The sequence below is a fragment of the Perissodus microlepis genome, chromosome 22 (assembly GCF_051167445.1).
Source record: "Perissodus microlepis isolate ML-2025 ecotype Zambia chromosome 22, ASM5116744v1, whole genome shotgun sequence".
Lineage (NCBI taxonomy): Eukaryota > Metazoa > Chordata > Actinopteri > Cichliformes > Cichlidae > Perissodus > Perissodus microlepis.
Window position 1 is genome coordinate 33,891,782 of NC_140481.1, and position 19,418 is coordinate 33,911,199.

At 40.9% G+C, this 19,418-nt stretch overlaps 1 protein-coding gene across 8 annotated transcripts in view; it reads left to right on the forward strand.

The window, feature by feature from the left end:
- LOC146363647 (stonustoxin subunit beta-like) overlaps positions 1 to 16,523 on the forward strand; it is a 33,625-nt gene extending 17,102 nt beyond the window's left edge. For 7 of the 8 annotated variants that reach the window (XM_084918756.1, XM_084918760.1, XM_084918753.1 and 4 more), the window contains 4 exons: positions 6,435 to 6,608; positions 12,269 to 12,442; positions 15,335 to 15,381; positions 15,527 to 16,523. In XM_084918756.1, the coding sequence (XP_084774882.1) occupies positions 6,435 to 6,608; positions 12,269 to 12,442; positions 15,335 to 15,381; positions 15,527 to 16,050 (919 nt within the window). In that variant the 3' untranslated portion in view covers positions 16,051 to 16,523. The other variant, XM_084918761.1, reaches the window with a different exon arrangement.
- Positions 16,524 to 19,418: the final 2,895 nt, after the last annotated feature.

Below are 19,418 nucleotides of genomic sequence, written 5' to 3' on the forward strand. Positions count from 1 at the left end.
TACAAAAAAATTAAAAATCGTTTTTGTTTTTTTTACATAAATTTCTACTTGAAGAAATTTAAGAGGTTTATCCCTCAAAACTTTAAATACAAAAAAGTTGCAAAAAATAGTTTACAACAACAGGAAATTTATTTTGAGTGTCTAGTTTTATTTTTGAGATACACCAATTTTTATATACTGCAGGAAAAACGAAAAACAATCCTATGATGCAAATTTGCAAAGAAAACAGCAGGTGCATCAAAATAAACTATTTCCAGCAGTGCAATTTGAGTTCTAATCATCCCAGCAACTATTCAGAAAAGCATAAAGTCAAACATGACTTATAAAAACACCAGTAAAGGCTTTTAAGGCCTACAAATAAAAAACTACCACTATCTTTGTTCCAGGAAGCACATGGCACTGGTCTTTCTGGGAATTTTATCCTTCTACATAGTTAAGCATGCTACATCAGATCCTTCACCTAAGAAACAAAATGCTATACAAAATTCTACAGTGGAAATTCTAAGCACTTAATTCTAAACATAAGAATAAACTAGAAGTTTCCATCACACTGGACAGGCATTTGCACCTTCTCCCCTGCTCTTCTCCATGTATACCAACAGCCGTATTTCCAGCCCCTGTCTGTCAACCTCCCAAAGTTTGCAGATGACAACACCCTCACCCCTTACCTGCACCAAGATAACAGCCTGGAGCTCGGTGCTGTCAAAACTATGGAGATTGTTAACTGTTACGTTCTTTGTCTAGACGTGTATCGAACGCAACAAGAAATTGGCCCACTCCCGCTCCACCAAAGCAAGAACCCAAACAATAGTATCTTCTAAAATGCTAAGCAGCCATTTATTTTCTTCAGCAGTGAGCAGTGCCAAAAATAACAAACAAAACTCCCTAATGGTCCCTACGCTTTCCTACACAAAATGAAAACCAAACAAAAGACAATTGACTTACCTAACTTTCTACATGAAAAACAGGAGAAAACTTAATCAACAAAAATGGCTTCTCATGCCTACTAGGCTGCTGCAGTGAACAATATATACAAGGTGAACAAAAATACTCAATTGCTACTTTACAAATCTATTTACAGCTATTTACAAAACTAAGATACCAACACCAGACACATACACACACGGTTATACTTGCAACTCACTCTGCACAGACACTCTATCAAAAAAAAACAAATCAAAAGCTCATGCTATTTGTTGGATGGTGGAGGCTAGTAGAGAGGGGGCCAGGTGGCTGTCATCTGGTAGCTAAATACTGGAGGTGATTAGCCAATTATCCGATCCAAGGACAGGAAGAGACTCCACCCAACTACTCAGCAGGCACGCCCAGGTGTCCAACTCCTAAAAGAGAAAGGGGAAAAAACCCACAGCTATCCTCTGGTGGGAGGAGTCACGCATAAAACAAAACACTGACAACATTGGATCGTAACATTTCCCCCCACCCAAAAATCAAACATTTAACCCCAAATGAAATGTTTGATTCATGACCTAGAGAGGACATCAGCCATGACGTTCTCTAAGCCCTTTTTGTACCGGATGTCAATGTTGAAGTCCTGGAGGAGTAAGGACCAGCGCATAAGGCACTGGTTGCTGTTCTGCAGGCGACGCTGATGGCTGGACGGGCCCCTCGAGCCCTCCAGCCGGAGCAGGCTGCTGAAGCGGTCCCTCTGACCCTCCAGCGAAGACAGACGAAGGCTGGACGGGCCCCTCGGACCCTCCAGCTGAAACGGAAGGCTGAACCGGTCCCTTGGACCCTCCAGCGAAGACGGAAGGCTGAACCGGTCCCTCGGACCCTCCAGCGAAGACGGAAGGCTGAAGCGGTCCCTCGGACCCTCCAGCGAAAACGGAAGGCTGAAGCGGTCCCTCGGACCCTCCAGCGAAGACGGAATGCTGAAGCGGTCCCTCGGACCCTCCAGCGAAGACAGACGAAGGCCGGACGGGCCCCTCGGACCCTCTAGCTGAATGGAAGGCTGAAGCGGTCCCTCGGACCCTCCAGCTGAGACGGAAGGCTGAAGCGGTCCCTCGGACCCTCCAGCGAAGACAGACGAACTAACCAAGAACACAGGTAACCCACCAGCGACAACGGCAACGAATAAAGAATAAAGAGCGAAAGAGCCTACACTCCAAGCCAACCCAATGAAAAAAAAAAAGGATGGACGAGCCCCCATTTATGTTACGTTCTTTGTCTAGACGTGTATCGAACGCAACAAGAAATTGGCCCACTCCCGCTCCACCAAAGCAAGAACCCAAACAATAGTATCTTCTAAAATGCTAAGCAGCCATTTATTTTCTTCAGCAGTGAGCAGTGCCAAAAATAACAAACAAAACTCCCTAATGGTCCCTGGGGTTCGTCCGGGATTTGAACCCGAAGACGGAAGGCTGAAGCGGGAAATGTTACGATCCAATGTTGTCAGTGTTTTGTTTTATGCGTGACTCCTCCCACCAGAGGATGGCTGTGGGTTTTTTCCCCTTTCTCTTTTAGGAGTTGGACACCTGGGCGTGCCTGCTGAGTAGTTGGGTGGAGTCTCTTCCTGTCCTTGGATTGGATAATTGGCTAATCACCTCCAGTATTTAGCTACCAGATGACAGCCACCTGGCCCCCTCTCTACTAGCCTCCACCATCCAACAAATAGCATGAGCTTTTGATTTGTTTTTTTTTGATAGAGTGTCTGTGCAGAGTGAGTTGCAAGTATAACCGTGTGTGTATGTGTCTGGTGTTGGTATCTTAGTTTTGTAAATAGCTGTAAATAGATTTGTAAAGTAGCAATTGAGTATTTTTGTTCACCTTGTATATATTGTTCACTGCAGCAGCCTAGTAGGCATGAGAAGCCATTTTTGTTGATTAAGTTTTCTCCTGTTTTTCATGTAGAAAGTTAGGTAAGTCAATTGTCTTTTGTTTGGTTTTCATTTTGTGTAGGAAAGCGTAGGGACCATTAGGGAGTTTTGTTTGTTATTTTTGGCACTGCTCACTGCTGAAGAAAATAAATGGCTGCTTAGCATTTTAGAAGATACTATTGTTTGGGTTCTTGCTTTGGTGGAGCGGGAGTGGGCCAATTTCTTGTTGCGTTCGATACACGTCTAGACAAAGAACGTAACATAACTTCAGAATGAAAGCACCCCCAGCAGACTTCATCTTCCTGTTGTCTTTTATCAAGAAAGTCCAGCAGAGGATGTACTTTCTGTTGCAACTGAAGACATTCAACCAGCTAAAATCATCTATAGTGCACTCCTACTCCTCTTCTCTTCTCCTCTATGACTAACTGGCATGGTGCTGTGACTGCCAAGAATATGGACACATTGCAGCATGCGAATTCTTCTGCTGAGAAGGTGATTGGGTGCAGTCCACCTTCCCTCTAAGAGCTGAACACCTCCAGAACACTGATATGGGCAAAGAAGAGAATTGTGGACCCGTTCCACCCCAAACATAATCTCTTTGTGTCAGTCCCTTTTGGCAGTATGCTGGGGTCTATCACAGACTTCATGCAACAAAAATATCTTCCTTCCTTTTGTAGTTGGACTATTTGAGTATGATCAACCTTGTAACCTGATTGGTGACCAGTGATGGGAGTAACGGCGTTATTAATGGCGTTACTTTTTTCAGTAATGAGTAATCTAACTAATTACTATTCCTATCATTACAACGCCATTACAGTTACTAACAAGAAAACGCGGTCCGTTACTATTTTTAAACAAACAGACGGTTGAAGCTGTGTTCAGCTTACCACATCTTATATCAGCTGCAGGAAGTAGCTGTAAGTAATCTGGACGCTACAGCTTTAAGCAGCTGCGCGCTCCCGCGGACGGTAATCACGATCACTGTCACAAACACCTGGAGCTTAGGGGGCAAAACAATCGCATGAGTGCTGCTGTTTGACTGAGGAAAAATAAAGTAGTTGTGGTAAGCCAATCACATGACCACTTGACAAAGCAACTAGGTGATATATACCCGGAGGGGCTATGCGCTTACCTGCTGCTCTCTGGCAGGTAGCTCCATGTCCTCCTGGGTTTTAAATGCACCTTAGAACACACATGCATCAACACTACATATGAGCGGGCGGAGGGAGGTTTGGAGTCTTCACACACCCCCGTTCTCTGCGACCTGCTGGAGCGGTGGGCCAGGAGGAGGAGTTGGCCATCCAACTGGGGTCTGGAGTGTGGGGCGTCCCTGCTGCTGCGGAGTCGGGGCGGTCTGCTTCTCCCCACCGCAGGGAAAAGGGTAACACCACCTGGGTCTGGGTGCAGTTTCCCCCTCCAGGGGCAAGGGTACCTAGACCCGGTTCTTAGAGTACGCTTGGGGAGTGTGATTGTGTGTACAGTGTCTCTCTATGTCTGTCTCCACGTTGGTTGAGTGTGGAGTAAGTGCTTATGAGAGCATGAAGGTGGGAATGGATGTTTGTATCTGTGTGTGCCTGTATGTCTGTGTCTATATGTCAGGTTGGGTATCAGACGCCACCTCTCTGGGGACATCTCAGGCCCTCTAAGGTATGGAGGCCTATCTCCCCCACCACTTCCCCTGCCAGTGGCAGACGCCCTCAGACATCGGTGCGTTGGTGGTTCTTTGTGTCCGGGGATGGGCGTCCAGGTACACACCGGCTCACTCCTTGGTGGCTTCTTGTCGGGGCCTGGAGCCTGGGGCTCGCTCGGGCCACTTCGGGGATGGGGTGCCCTCGGCCTCTCGGCCTGGGGCTCGGTCACTCTGGCGCAGCTGGCTGCCGGCGGAGCTCACAGGCACGTCACTGCAACCCCCCCTGGCTTCTGCTCCGCGGCTGCTGAGTGAGCCCTCATCTGGGACTCTCCTCAGCTCTTTCTGGGATAGTGGCGCGGCTGCCCCTCTGTTGGTCTTCCTTGGTCTCTTGTGTTCTGAGGGTCTCTGGATGTCTGGATTCTTGATCTCCTCCATACCTGCTTCATGCCCTGGTGGACGGGGCTGTGGCCCCCCACACCCTCTAGCAGATCATTACATGAAGGAACCTTTTAAAAACAAGCGCGTTCATGCTCACAGGTGTACACACGGGTGCTCACACACACAAACTACACCCTTTTTGGCTCCTACCTCAAAGCACACTGTGCGCTGTCGGTCTTATGTGCTGCACAATAATGTTTAATATTTAGTATTTACTGTTATATTCCCATAGATCATTGTGATGTTGTTTATTGTATTGCTCTCGTTTTCTTCTGCTTGTTTTCTTTTTTCTTTCTCAACAGGTGATCCAGGTGATTGATAGATGTATTTTTTTGTCTGCTTATTTAGTTGGTTTTTGGTTTTTTTGCCCTTTATTCCCGTCCCTCCTCTTCGCTGTTTTTTCCCCCTCTTCCTTTCTCCCTTTTCTTTTCCTGATTCAAGTCTGTCCCATATCTAGCACGTGAAAATAAAAATAAATAAAATAAACAATAAAAGGTGGATCAAATAGACCATTACGGCAAGGCTGGGATGGTTCACTTTGTTGTTTGCAAAACTTGTACATAGGATTTTAAAACTGACAATTTATATTTGCATTTAAAGTTATGAAATATGATTCATTAAACATGTTTGTGGTTGTTACAGTAAAAAATATAACTTTTTCTACTCTGATTTTATGTTTTTTGTCTGATTTTAGATCAATTGTGTTAATACAGTATGTCAAAATGAAAACATAACTGTAAATTCAGACACGTGAGGTTGTGCTGAAAAGGATATATTTGGTATAAGGACATACCAAACAAGGCAAAGTAAACAGTTTTTAAAGGTAAAATGTGGAGGGAAAATCAAAAGTAGTTAAAAATGGGAATTTATACCCTGGACCGCAGAGAAACGTTTTTTTAAAGTAACGCAATAGTTACTTTTCAAGTAATTAATTACTTTTAGAATATTGTAACTCAGTTACTAACTCAGTTACTTTTTTGAAGAAGTAACTAGTAACTATAATGAATTACTTTTTCAAAGTAACTTGCCCAACACTGTTGGTGACCCCACAATCAATTATGTTATGATAACACACCTGCGATATATTTAAAAAATGCACACTGGATTCCTTTCCAAGTACTTTGCACATCATGTTATCATTTTGCTCTTCTCCTAATTTTAAGGTTATTCTAATATCTGTAAGTAGTGGTTATAGTTATATTATTACTTTTTATGCTGTAAATAAACTGTTTGAAACTTACTGGTTCAGAACACTAAATCCAAGACCGTGAGCCACAACAAACATGTCATGAATGTAATATTTCAAGAATCGAGGCTCAGCTCACAAGTACTGAATATTTCCCTGCACAATGCTTCCTGAAACTGGCAAATTAAAGAAAGTGGGCCATTATGGAGGGTGGCTTCAAAGTGGAGCCAACCTCTGAAACAAGCCATTTTAGCTCATGATGGGAACATGATATTATATTTTCTTGTGTGTCTGTGTTTAATGACTAAAGCGATTTATTTTGATTAAAAAAAATACTGTCTTTCAGACTGGGTGGCTGTAACCTGACAAACAGAAGTTGTCGAACTCTGTCCTCACTTCTTAGCTCTCAATGTTCCACACTGAGAGAGCTGGACCTGAGTAACAATGACCTTAAGGATTCAGGAGTGAAGCTTTTCTCTGCAGGACTGGAAAGTCCTCGTTGTAGACTGGAAATTCTCAGGTCAGTGTTCAGACACTTATTTTTTTTAATAATGAAAATAATAATAATGGATTGGTTTTATATAGCGCTTTTCAAGGCACCCAAAGCGCTTTACAATGCCACTATTCATTCACTCTCACATTCACACACTGGTGGAGGCAGCTACAGTTGTAGCCACAGCTGCCCTGGGGCAGACTGACAGAAGCGAGGCTGCCATATCGCGCAATCTGGCCAACACCAGTAGGCGGTAGGGTAAAGTGTCTTGCCCAAGGACACAACGACCAGAACAGAGAGCCCAGGGATCGAACCAGCGACCTTCCGGTTACAGATACACTTCCCAAACCCCTGAGCCATGGTCGCCCCAATCATTATTATACACACAGCTAATCTTTATATAGTTTGCAATTAATGTGTTATTTAATTTTTTTCATTATTATTTCATATTCAGATTTGTGGGTAAAAACAAAAAAAACATTTCATATCCTGGTCAGTTCTGAGATTTAGGGTTCAACAGTGCTAATGAATTTTTCACCAATGATGAAAAAAGCTTCAATAACTGTTGATATTACAAACCTACTTCAAATAGATGGCACCTTTTTAAATATTCCATTGGATACAAGCAAAAATAATTAATTCCTTTCTGAATTTGTAAGTCTGTTTAAATATTTGTAAATCAGCAAATTTTATTTTTATAGCGGTTTCATTTTCACAGAGATGGAATATTAACCAAAAATGCAGAAAAAAAAACACGTCATAGAAGTCATAACTTTATTTACATTTCATCAAGGGAAACAAGTGTGTGATCCCAAATCAAAACATGACTTAGTACTTTGTTGAGAAACGTTTGTGGGCAAACACTTTTTATGATGTCTCTTGTTACCATTTTTGCACACAACTCAGGAGAGAAACTGGCTCACTCTGTTAGGCTGAACGAACTGACTCTATGGCAGAACGCACAGAAGCACAGGGAATGCAGAAAGTGCTCTTTAGTTACAGTGTCTGGATTATTTACACAGTGTGGGAGATTGTGTACAATGATAAATAAACAGAGGGAAACCAGGGAAGGGGGCTGACACACACTCTGTGTGTCGGGCGAGAATCTCCGGGATGCGAAGGTAAAGATGAGATTGATCTCTGTAGTGATCCCGGAAACACAGCTTCACGAGCAGCTGACAGGCAAGCGGGTGATGGATCCGGCTAAGGATACAGGACAACAGGTAAGCAGGCAAAATCCAAAACATGGGTTGGCCAAAGTGCACATCGCAGAGATTAACAAACACGTTACCACTCAGGGAGGCGACAATACTCCGACAGTAACGCGTTACGAGTTACTGTAATCCGATTACTTTTTTAAAGTAACGAGTAAAGTAAGGGATTACTATTGCAGAAACTGTAATTAGATTACCGTTAATTTTCTGTAGCAACGCTGCGTTACTGCGTTACTAAAACCGTGATTTCTTTTTTTTGCGAGAATGTCTCATGACAGTGACGTAAGCGAGTGCGACGTTCGTGACAACAGCTGTGTGCAGATCAACAATGGATCATATATCGAGTGCGGGAGAGAGTATGAGCGTGCAGCATTTGAAGCGTGGAAGTACTGACCTTACTTTGAGTTTGATTCCATAAAAAGTGACAAAAACATTAGTGTCCGTTGTGTGTGGGAAGAAAACTTCTTTTTACAGCGAAAAACCCCCCCCCTAAACTTCGAAGCAAGCACCGAGTAGCTACGACGTAATGGGAAATTCACAGAGAAACTCGCGGATTCTTCAACTGACCGCTGCGGCACACCTGCATCAGGGCAAACCTCCGCCTACCCCACTCCTGCTTGACAAAGGTAAAATAGAGCAACAGGACTGCTAGTCTTTGATTTTATTTATTTTCTGCTGTGTTTTACTTGCATCTATTTGAAAGAGTGAGTATAAACAAAAATATATATATATATTTTATTTTATGTCCCTCAATCCTTGAGGTTTTCTACCTGCTGTTTGTAACTCAAAGCATCAACTGGAGAATGGCTAGGCCACTCCATGGCTTTATATGCTTCATATTTATCCTCTCTATGTTTCTTTGGAGGTATGTTTGGGTCAATGTCATACTGGAAGACCCATCCCCAACCAATCTTCATTTTCTCGCTGTGGTTCTCATTCATGATTTTATGTTACTAACAAAGCCTTTTGCAGTGGCACATATTGTTGTGGTGGACTACCTGTACAATCCTTGGGTCTAGATAGCGCCTCATGATACCAGAAGTGACACTGACCATAACCCAGTGGTTCCCAAACTTTTTTTTAGCTAGGCCCCCCTTTGTTTTACAAGAAAAATGTTCGCACTATCTTCAGGTTTTACACGCTTATATATACACATGCAGTTACTGGCAGAGGCATAACGGTGTAATTATTTTACAAGTAGTTGTTTTTTTCCTGTGTAATAATATTGAACATTGCTATCAATACATTTTTCAAAACATGCCTCTTTGTGCAAAATGGGTTTAAAAACATAAACAACTGTGAAATACTGTTTGTCCCTGTCCTGTGTCCAGCCAGTTAATGTGAGACAAATCCAGCTGCTCATTAAAGCTTTCTGGTTTGATTACAAAAGAAAACATTGTTTCATAGACCTGAAAGTCCCAAAAACACATTGTGAATTCTGTCTCGAGTCTACGGATGTATCCGTGTATTTCCGCGCTGCTGATGCTGCACTGACAGAAAGCTCCTGAAGCATTTGAAGTGTCAGAATGTGGAAATTTCAAAACCACTTGATAAAGCTGCCAGCTAGCAACGTCCCTCTTACCGGTAGGGTGAAGTTATTTTTAGCCAATAACAAATGAATCTGGTAGTTGGGGTTGTTAGATAAGATACCGTCATTAAGAAGCGGCACAACTAATGTGTCTATGCAACCTAATTTGCGATGTGCACCGCTGGCCTTGCCATTTATTTTTTAATGCATCTTCTCAGATTAATTCACTGCGCGTCGTGCCCAGGGCTTGACTGGGACAAAAAAAAAATCGGCCTGGGCATTTTGACTAGAGACCGGCCCCCCAGGTATTACAGGAAAAGCCATAAAGCCTTTGAATGAAAACAAACGCTGTTGTGACAGTGATGTGCACTGTCTTGTTGGTATATGTACAATTTCTATACATTTTATATCAGATAAAAACTTTGCTTGTAAGACACAGATAATTATTTATCAAAAGCAAGATATTTTAAATCAGAATAAGAAAGAAAGGTATTTCTTTGTGCCCTCTTTTCCCTGTTAACGCCTTACCTGGCCTCCTGGCAAAACTTTGCTAGACCCACCCCTGCACAGTTTCCAGCTGTCCGCTACATAAAAAAAGGATCCTGGTGTTATTTGTCTCTCAGAAGCAGTTCATAACTTTAACCCTTTAGAGCCGATCGGAGCGGGCACGCTCCGTTTTGCGTAACTATTTTTAAATCCCTGTAGAACCAGAACCATGTAAGCTAGCACAATAATTTTTTTTGCATATGAAACCAGAGGACTTGTACTTACATCTTATGCCATCAGCTTGTCCTAAGTCACAGTTTCCTTCCACATAAAGCTTTGCAAAAATTGCATAAAAAGCGCTTGCAGGAACAAAAACATAATATTCCAGAAACACACTTTGCCGATCCGATCAGCTGTTCGTAACACTTCCCACATTGAAAGAGACGTCAGCGCAAACGATCGCATGTCCGCCATTACCTGCCCGAAACCGGAAGTGACGTCATTTTTCGCGGATAATGTCGTTTTTTACTTGTAGGCCTTAAAAGCCTTTACTGGTGTTTTTATAAGTCATGTTTGACTTTATGCTTTTCTGAATAGTTGCTGGGATGCTTAGAACTCAAATTGCACTGCTTAAAATAGTTTATTTTAATGCACATGCTGTTTTCTTTGCAAATTTGCATCATAGGATTGTTTTTCGTTTTTTCTGCAGTATATAAAAATTGGTGTATCTCAAAAAAAAAAAAAATGAAGATACTGCAACTTTTTTGTATTTAAAGTTTTGAGGGATAAGCCTCTTAAATTTCTCCAAGTAGAAATATATGTAAAAAAACAAAAACGATTTTCAATTTTTTTGTAGTTTATTGCACTTTTTTGCAATTTATGTAGTTACTATGGACTTAATGCATACATATTATTAAAATATGGGCTATAACAGCTGTATTGATGTATAGCAACTTGAAATGCTCCCAAAAATGGCACTACAGCATGTAAAAAAATAAAGTAAGCTCTGGCGGCCTTGGTTCTATGGTAGGTCTTAAAGGGTTAACTCATTCATGTCACCTAAAAGGTAAACCTGTTTCTCCATCACCCGTTTAGCTCTGATGATTCAGTAAGGACATCTCCAGGTTTCATCTTCATGTTTCCCTCTCACCACATATCCAAACCGATATCATGACCAGCAGCTTTTACAGCTGTGGCTCCAGCAAACATCAGCTGATATTAGAAAGTTATATTAAATGCCGTGCTAAACAAGAGCTGATCAAGCTTAAACGTACTGCTATTGTTTAGCATGGCATCAGCTTGTTTCCTCTTTCTGGCGCAAAGTGGGAGATAAACAAGAGAGGAAAGCCGATCAGCTGATCATTTATCAGTTTCATGATTCAAGTAGCAAAAGGAGAGAGAGGGGAGAGAATGAGAGAAGAACAGGTAGCTGACAGCGTAAAGACAGAGAATAACTTCAGCTTGGTGTCTTTTTCCATCCTAGCTGAAGTACGGGACAAACTGTGCTCCTTTTCAGCTCAATACGAAACGCGTAATATTTTCTCTGAATACGAGACGATTCCGTTTTTTACTAAATAGTTGGCAACTCTACTAACTAATCTTATGAATAAAATAAAGTTCACTATCAGTAACATAGCACCCACCCAGCTGTATAGAAACTTCGTCATGCTAGCTAGTACGCAGTACGAGTTATTGTAACTGACGGTAAAAAGTCAGAACAACGAAAATAAACTCCACCTAAACTTGGTTTAGATCTGACCCAGATAGACTGCAGGTCATAACTTCTTACCTGAAGTTCAGTTCAAGTTCACCTGACACTCGGACTGGCGGTCGCCTCGGGTCTCGGCTCCTCCTGCCTTCCCTTTCTCTCATCCACATGCTGGCCTCTGTGGAAGCTCCGCCATTGCCACCACCAAACAACTGAGTTATTTTTACACATCGGCCAGCATCTAGCCAGTCCACCACCTTTTATTGTTTATAACGCTACAAAAACAAAACACGAGCAAAAAAACAAAAACAACAACAAAAAAATGGCCCATAAAAACCAATGAAAAATCGCCCCGGTATGCCAGATGGCCAGTCCAGCTATGGTTGTGCCATCAGTTAACCCAGCTGGCACACGTGCCCAGATTTACTTACCTGGATTACTGAGCATGCATTACGTGGTTGCTTTCATTCATTTATTTGAGCAGTATGTACAAATACAGCCATGTAGAATTGCTACTGCCAGACATCTCTTTAGATCCATAGCGCTCATTATACATGCTAAAACTTTGGGCCATAAAATTTTTATGCAAATTGGAGCTAGTTGAGCAGAAAATGTTCTAAACATTAGCTATTTTGAGATGAAATGACCTAGACGTGTATTATTAAAGTTCACACAAGTGGCATTATCAGGTGTGTGCTGTCACTTTTTTTAAGTTAAAATGAAGTGTTTAACACATGGATTGTGTCTGCAGTCTGTCAGGCTGTCTGATCACAGAGGAAGGCTGTACTTCTCTGGCCTCAGCTCTGAGCTCCAACCCCTCCCATCTGAGAGAGCTGGACCTGAGCTACAATCATCCAGGAGACTTAGGAATGAAGCTGCTGTCGGCTGGACTGAAGGATCCAGGCTGGAGACTGGACATTCTCAGGTATGAAGAATGTCTGATAGAGGAGGAAGAGCTGGAAACATTTCCTGTTTCCTTCACTGAGCTAATAATCAACATTATGTTAACCATTTTTCATTAATTTTGAATAAGAACGGTAAATAGTTAAAAGAAATGATCAAACATAACAAAATTAATTAATTAATAAATAATTAGTTATTTATTATTATTATTAAAAATGGTAAATGGCCTGTAATTGTATAGCGCTTTATTTAGTCCCTAAGGACCCCAAAGCGCTTTACACGTTCAGTCATCCGCCCGGAACCGGCAACCTTCCTTTATTTATCCAGGTAAAAAATGTCATTGAGATTAAAAATCTCATTTCCAAGAGAGACCTGGCATCATGGCAAAAAAAAAAGTCAAAATATAAATTTATTTTGGTGTACTGCAGTAACTTTTCTACGAGTAATGATAAATGTATTTTCTTTCACTATTTTGGTAGATATCTTTATAATTGTGCAGAGAGTTTTAACAAATTATATTTCTTTAAGAAAGGTACTATCTTCATCACACCTTTCTGCTTCCTCCAGAAAGGTGTGATGAAGAAAGAGGGGCGTAAGAAATATAAACCTGACAAATTCCAACAAATTACAGCCATACAGTTACAGTTACTACATATATATATAGTTATACAGTTAAATACAGTTAACCACCTGAATAGTTATACCAGAGAAACAGATGCCGGGAGAATAAACCAGCTGTCCTTAACTGAACCATCCAATGTGTTCACTCAGTGGCAGGAGATATTTTTGCTATGTAACTTTGCACTGTCCACTTTCTGCTGTAACAAAAAAATTTTCCCACTTGTGGTACTAATAAAGGTTATCTTATATTAATAAGTAACCTCGTATTGTGGATGGATTATCTCCGTTGTTCTCCCGACTGAAGTTTGGTCCATTTACAGCATCTTTGCACATGATTGCATTTGTCAAAAACCATCGAGAACTTTGATTGAGTGGAAAAAAGTTAGGGTTCATCCTCCAGCTTCACTGTGTTTATGCTATGCTAACATAGCTGTGTCGCTAGTGATTGATTGATTGATTGAATCTTTATTTTGAACATGTTGAAAAAGTACAACAAAATAGAATTAAAAGAGACAAATGAACAAAGCAAAACAAAAGGAAAACGAGCAACCACAACTCCAAATAACTTTCATGTTCAAAAGGAGCAGGAAGAAGCATAAGCTTATTTAATCCCACCCCTTTTCCACTATCTAGTAATCAATAGACCAGCGGTCCCCAACCTTTTTTGCGCCACGGACCGGTTTATGCCCGACAATATTTTCATGGACCGGCCTTTAAGGTGTCGCGGATAAATACAACGAAATAAAACTAGTACCGGTACCGAAAAAAAGAAAATTTATTCATAACACACGTGAAAAGACCAAGGAAAACCGAGTAAACGATAAAAACGATAACAAAATAACGCTGAAAACCGATAAAAACCCTGAAAACTATACATTTCACCCCTGAGCCTCAACTCTCACGGCCCGGTACCAAACGACTCACGTACCGGTCCGAGGCCCGGGGGTTGGGGACCGCTGCAATAGACTACAGAAATACCTCCTTGCAATTACATTATATGTCATGTGTATTTTTTTTTTTTTTTTTAAATTATTCATTTTTTTTTATATATATACATATATGTTTCTATCTATCCATACATACGTATATACACATACGCACATATACACATTTTCAATAACCCCATTAACACCTCAAAGGATACACAACCTACAAATATATATATATACCCATACCAACATACCAGTGCACCCGCACACACATGAAAATATTAGACAAGAACACCCTATCAAATCTCTACCTTTTCCCTGTACCCTGTAAAAACCACATCCTTAAACCGCTTTTTAAACTGCGCCATGCTCGGACATTGCTTCATATCTTTACTTAGTCTGTTCCACAGCTTCACTCCACACACAGAGATGCAAAAACTTTTTAATGTTGTACGGATACGAGGATGTTTTAAATTTAATTCCCCCCTCAAATTGTATCACCATTCCCTTTTAGAAAACATTTTTAGAATATTGTCAGGAAGCAGGTTATTTATTGCTTTATATATAATTTGTGCAGTGAGAAAATGAACCAGATCTGTGAATTTTAGAATTTTTGATTTTAAGAATAGTGGATTTGTATGATCTCTGTAACCAGTTTTATGGATTATCCTTATGGCCCTTTTTTGTAATATAAAGATTGATGATAGCGAACATTTGTAAGTAGAAACCAGCTAGTCCAACTTCAGTAACCCTACAAACAGCACTGCTGTGTAGGTTTCTGTTTTCATTTATGTTGGAAGTGATAGCAGAGCTGTACGTTTGATATTTTTCCAGAAATCTCTGTCAACATGGTTGTTACACCTGGTAAAGCAGCAACGCTGATCATTTTATTAAAGATGAAAGAATTTACACAATTTTTAACTCTCAGTGATGTCGCAGTGTTTGTTTCACTTTGGGACCTGAAGCAGATGGAGTTTTGAACCCAGATTATTCCGCCAGGCTCCTGACTACGGTAGCCGTAATGCTCTGACAATCCATCAAGCGGTGTGGCTTCGTAGCTTACCAAAGTTGTAGTAATCATGGACAGAAAATATACTCTTAATTTAAAATGGTCTTCTTATTTTGAATAAACTGAAGCACTAAAATAGTGGAGCCATGCTTTGAATGTAAGAATTTATTGTCACGTCCAACAAATTATTCAAAGAACAAATAGATCAGCAGTTTGATCCAAGTATGGATTGAAGTGTGTTTGTAAAAATATTGGACTGTTCCTTTATCAGTGTGTAACAGTGTGTGTATGAGAGCCATGTAATGTCCATGTGTGCATGCTGACTGTGCTGCTCTGACCCCCCTCCTCCTTTCAGGGTGGAGCCTGCTGGAGTCCAATGGTTGAGACCAGGTCTGAGGAAGTGTAAGTGTGTTTTTAATGTGATTCATGAAAACAAAGCACACATTCAACCATCTTCATCATGTCAGGAGTCATCATCAAAGTGTCAATCAATGAACAGATGATGGCTCAATAACTGCAGCTGGATTGTGTTTGTTCTCTCCATCAGATTCCTGTCAACTCACAATCGACACAAACACAGTGTACACAAAGCTCCAACTGTCTGACAACAACAGGAAGGTGACACATGTGGGGGAGGTTCAGTCATATCCTGATCATCCAGACAGATTTAATGTTTATGAACAGCTGCTGTGTAGAAATGGTCTGACTGGTCGCTGTTACTGGGAGGTCGAGTGGAGAGGAGAGGTTACTATATCAGTGAGTTACAGAAGAATCAGAAGGAAAGGTGGCAGTAATGAATGTATGTTTGGACAAAATGATAATTCCTGGAGATTGTACTGCACTAACAATGGTCCTATTTGTGTCTGTTACGATAACAAATTCACATCCTCCTCCTCCTCCTCTGTCTCTAAAAGAGTAGCAGTATATGTGGACTGTCCTGCTGGCACTCTGTCCTTCTACAGAGTCTCCTCTGACACTCTGATCCACCTCCACACCTTCAACACCACATTCACTGAAACTCTATATCCTGGATTTAGACTCTGGTATGGTGCCTCAGTGTCCCTGTGCTGAGTGGAGTGTAAAGAGTGTCTCCTGTTAGAGAAACACTCTGACTGTTGAATAGATAGTTCAGTCTGTACATGTCTGTCTCTTTCACTCACAAACACGTTTTCAGATTCATGGATTCAATCAGTTAATCTTTTAAACTCTTCTAAATGATTCCTTGTAAACTTCTTCCTCTTCAGTCCTTTAAAGATGGAAACTCCCATTATTCCAGGATCCACATGTTGTTTTTCTGTCTTTTTCCACTCAAAGCTTCACAGTGAATCTCAGTATGTTGTGTTTCTCTGAAGCTCAGTTCACAACCAGCCCCTCTGCATTTTCAACAAGTCTGAGCTCATTAAAACGAATCCAAATGTTTGATTTCTCTTTCTTAATGGGATGTTTCGAAACTCTCCACATGCTCTTAGTGTTTCACTCATTGTTAGAAGCTCATCATTTGAACATGCATGTGTTCTAATAAACAGCAAATGCTTCAATCCTCATTTGAAACTAGTCTTGTGTTTTTCCCATGATGAACAAGAACACGGTGCATGATGTTGGTAACAGCTTGGTTATCAAACTCATAGAAACATGTAAATATGTGGCACTGCATATGTTGTGTATCACTTTTGTTTGTATGAAACATGATCACAAAGGGTCCTGGTGAAGAATCAGCTGGAATTTGGTGACAGACATTATATTTGCTTTAATGTCAATCTTTTAGAAGCTGTTTCATTGTTTTTCATGCAGCTCTAATTTGATAAAACGCTGCATCCCAAACAACGAGGAAGTGATGTCACATGTGTTCAAGTCCACAAAGCAGAATGAGCTCTATTGCTGACTGACAATTGCTGTGTCCGAATTCAGGGGAAGGATGCTCATAAAGACACTACCTACCTACGTCACAAGGTAGTGTCCTTAGACGGACGGGTAGTCAGGAAGTGAGCGGCTGTGGACAGCCCCCTTTTTTTCTCCATAGAAACTTTATTGAACAAACAATGAGCATCCAACATAACAGATGGGCTGTGAACAGCCTCCTAGCCTTCAACTCCACCCTTACTTGAGTGTTTTTCTGGTCGCTAGCACCACAGCGCGAAAACTTTAAAATGGACCCAGGCTTAAGCTCATCAGAGACAATCATATCCAGGTAAAATAATTTCCTTTAATCTACACACATTTAGAAATTACTTAGCTAATTACACGGATAATTGAATTATTGCCGGCGTTGTGCCAAAAAAGTGCTCGCCTGCCAAAACTGATTTCCAATGTTTCCGTGTGTAATATGTTTAATATCTGTATGTATGTTGGTAAATAGACTTCGGTGAACATGGTTTACAAAGGGGTTTTATATATACGATAATTACCTGTTGTTCAAGTATCTTCATAACTCTGGTTATAATGTAGGTACAATTGATATATTTGTTGCGCTGTCTGCTGTCCTCTTGACCAGATTACGCTTAAAAAATAAATTTCTAATGTCAACAAGATTGTTTTTGAACTGGATAAATAAAGGATATATAAAAGTCAGTGCCAAAAACTGATTGCAGCTTCTACCTTGTTACAGGAATGTTGCTGGTGGCTCAAGGTGACCTGATATCATTAATGAGGGAAACATTTAACATATGTTTCACGTATTATAGACCAACAAGTTATTTATAGCAGGTTAAATACGAGCAATCAGTTTAGGGCAAAAACCGGAAATCAGTTTTGGCAGACGATCATTTTTTGGCACAACATCGGTCATTCTTACACATGTACTGTATCATATAAAATATATAAACTAAATATCTTTGAAACGTATAGAATCTAATCTTTTGTTTTTTTTACATAGTACTTTATCAAACTGTTGTCTGCTACAGAGTTACAAGTATTATATTAATAATATAGCATCCACCATCTCCTGCTTGCATATTTCTGAAAACATCTTAGTGGTGTGGCAGCCACGAGTGAGCCCTGCAAACCCTGTGGATGGACGATGCAGTGGACAGTGGGAGGAAGCATCCTAAAGCTCTCTTTGCAGACCACCCTGTGTGATTCTCCACTCGCTGACCAGAAAAGACAAACCGCAGGTCTCAGTTGCTGCACCCCATCCACGTCTGATCTTGCTCAGGCAGATTCAGCAACACTGCCAGAGACTTCCTGTAATCTATTACAGTTGTAAAAGAAACCGTCCAGGAACAGGTCACTCAGGTTAATCCTGTGTGAACAACTGTAAATATTGTTTTTCCATCTTTACATACTGTGTATTTGAAATATTCTTGTTTAATTGTTATTGTTATTTATTTATTGCTATCAAATAAATATCCACGTAATACTGTTCAAAGTTAGCGTTATGTTCATACATGTTAAAAATGCCTGTAAATCAAATTGAGTTCAGTGACAATTACTGTTTGTTTGAATCAATTTATTAATAACATAAAACCTTTAAACTAATGCAACACATATAACAATGTAACAAATATATTCAAATAAATAAATGTCTCAATACATAACTCATTTGGGAACTAATCTTTCTAGAAGTGAACACAGTCTGTCCATCCTCTCCCTGCTCTCCTCTCCTCACCCTCTCTGCCTCATGTCCTCTCTGATGAGATCTAGCAGCTCATCATCTCTTTTCCTCTTCCTCCCTGTCGTAGGTGGCTGAGCCGCTTCGTCATCGCTGTCGTTTTGGTCACCCACTGCTGTGCTTGGCCCTGGAGTGTCCTCAGGAAGAAAGGAAATTAGGACAGGAGGCTTAGTGGAAGGCCTCTTTCCTATCACCTCATCCATGACAGCAAACCAGGGCCAAGTAGCAGCAGTGGGCTTCCCACTGACTCCCTCTCCTGAGCCTGGATACTTGCAATCCTAAAGGCAGAGGAAATCAAAAATGACAGCAGGCAAATAAAAACACCACAACAACTCTTAGTAGTTGCACATTTATTAACCTGTGTTCTTAAGAATTATCTTCTTGATAACACACATACGTACTTTGTGTTATTTAAACTTATCTCATGTCTTCTGGCCTGCAAGGGGGTGACTTTCCCCTGCAGGCCCATCTTCTCCAGAATTGTCCTGATCACACACAACAAATAAGAGAAGAAAGGAAACCATGGCAACTATGTTAATCCCTAAACCCAAAAGTTTTCACAGCAGAACACCAGAGGAACGCCGTCTGGACATCACAGGTTCTGTAAAGCAGCGGTCTGTGAGTCATTTGGTACCGGGCCACGAGAGTTGAGGCTCCGCTGTGAAACTTTTTTTCTTTAACTCGGTTTCCCTGGGTCTTTCCCTTGTTGTAGTTGTGTGTCTTATTTTGAAAGAAATATTTACACGTTACCATAGCGACCAGAAAGCATTAAGCGGCAGAGAGAAGGATGTTACTCTCAATTTGGCACATTTTCAGGAGGACGCTGCTAATC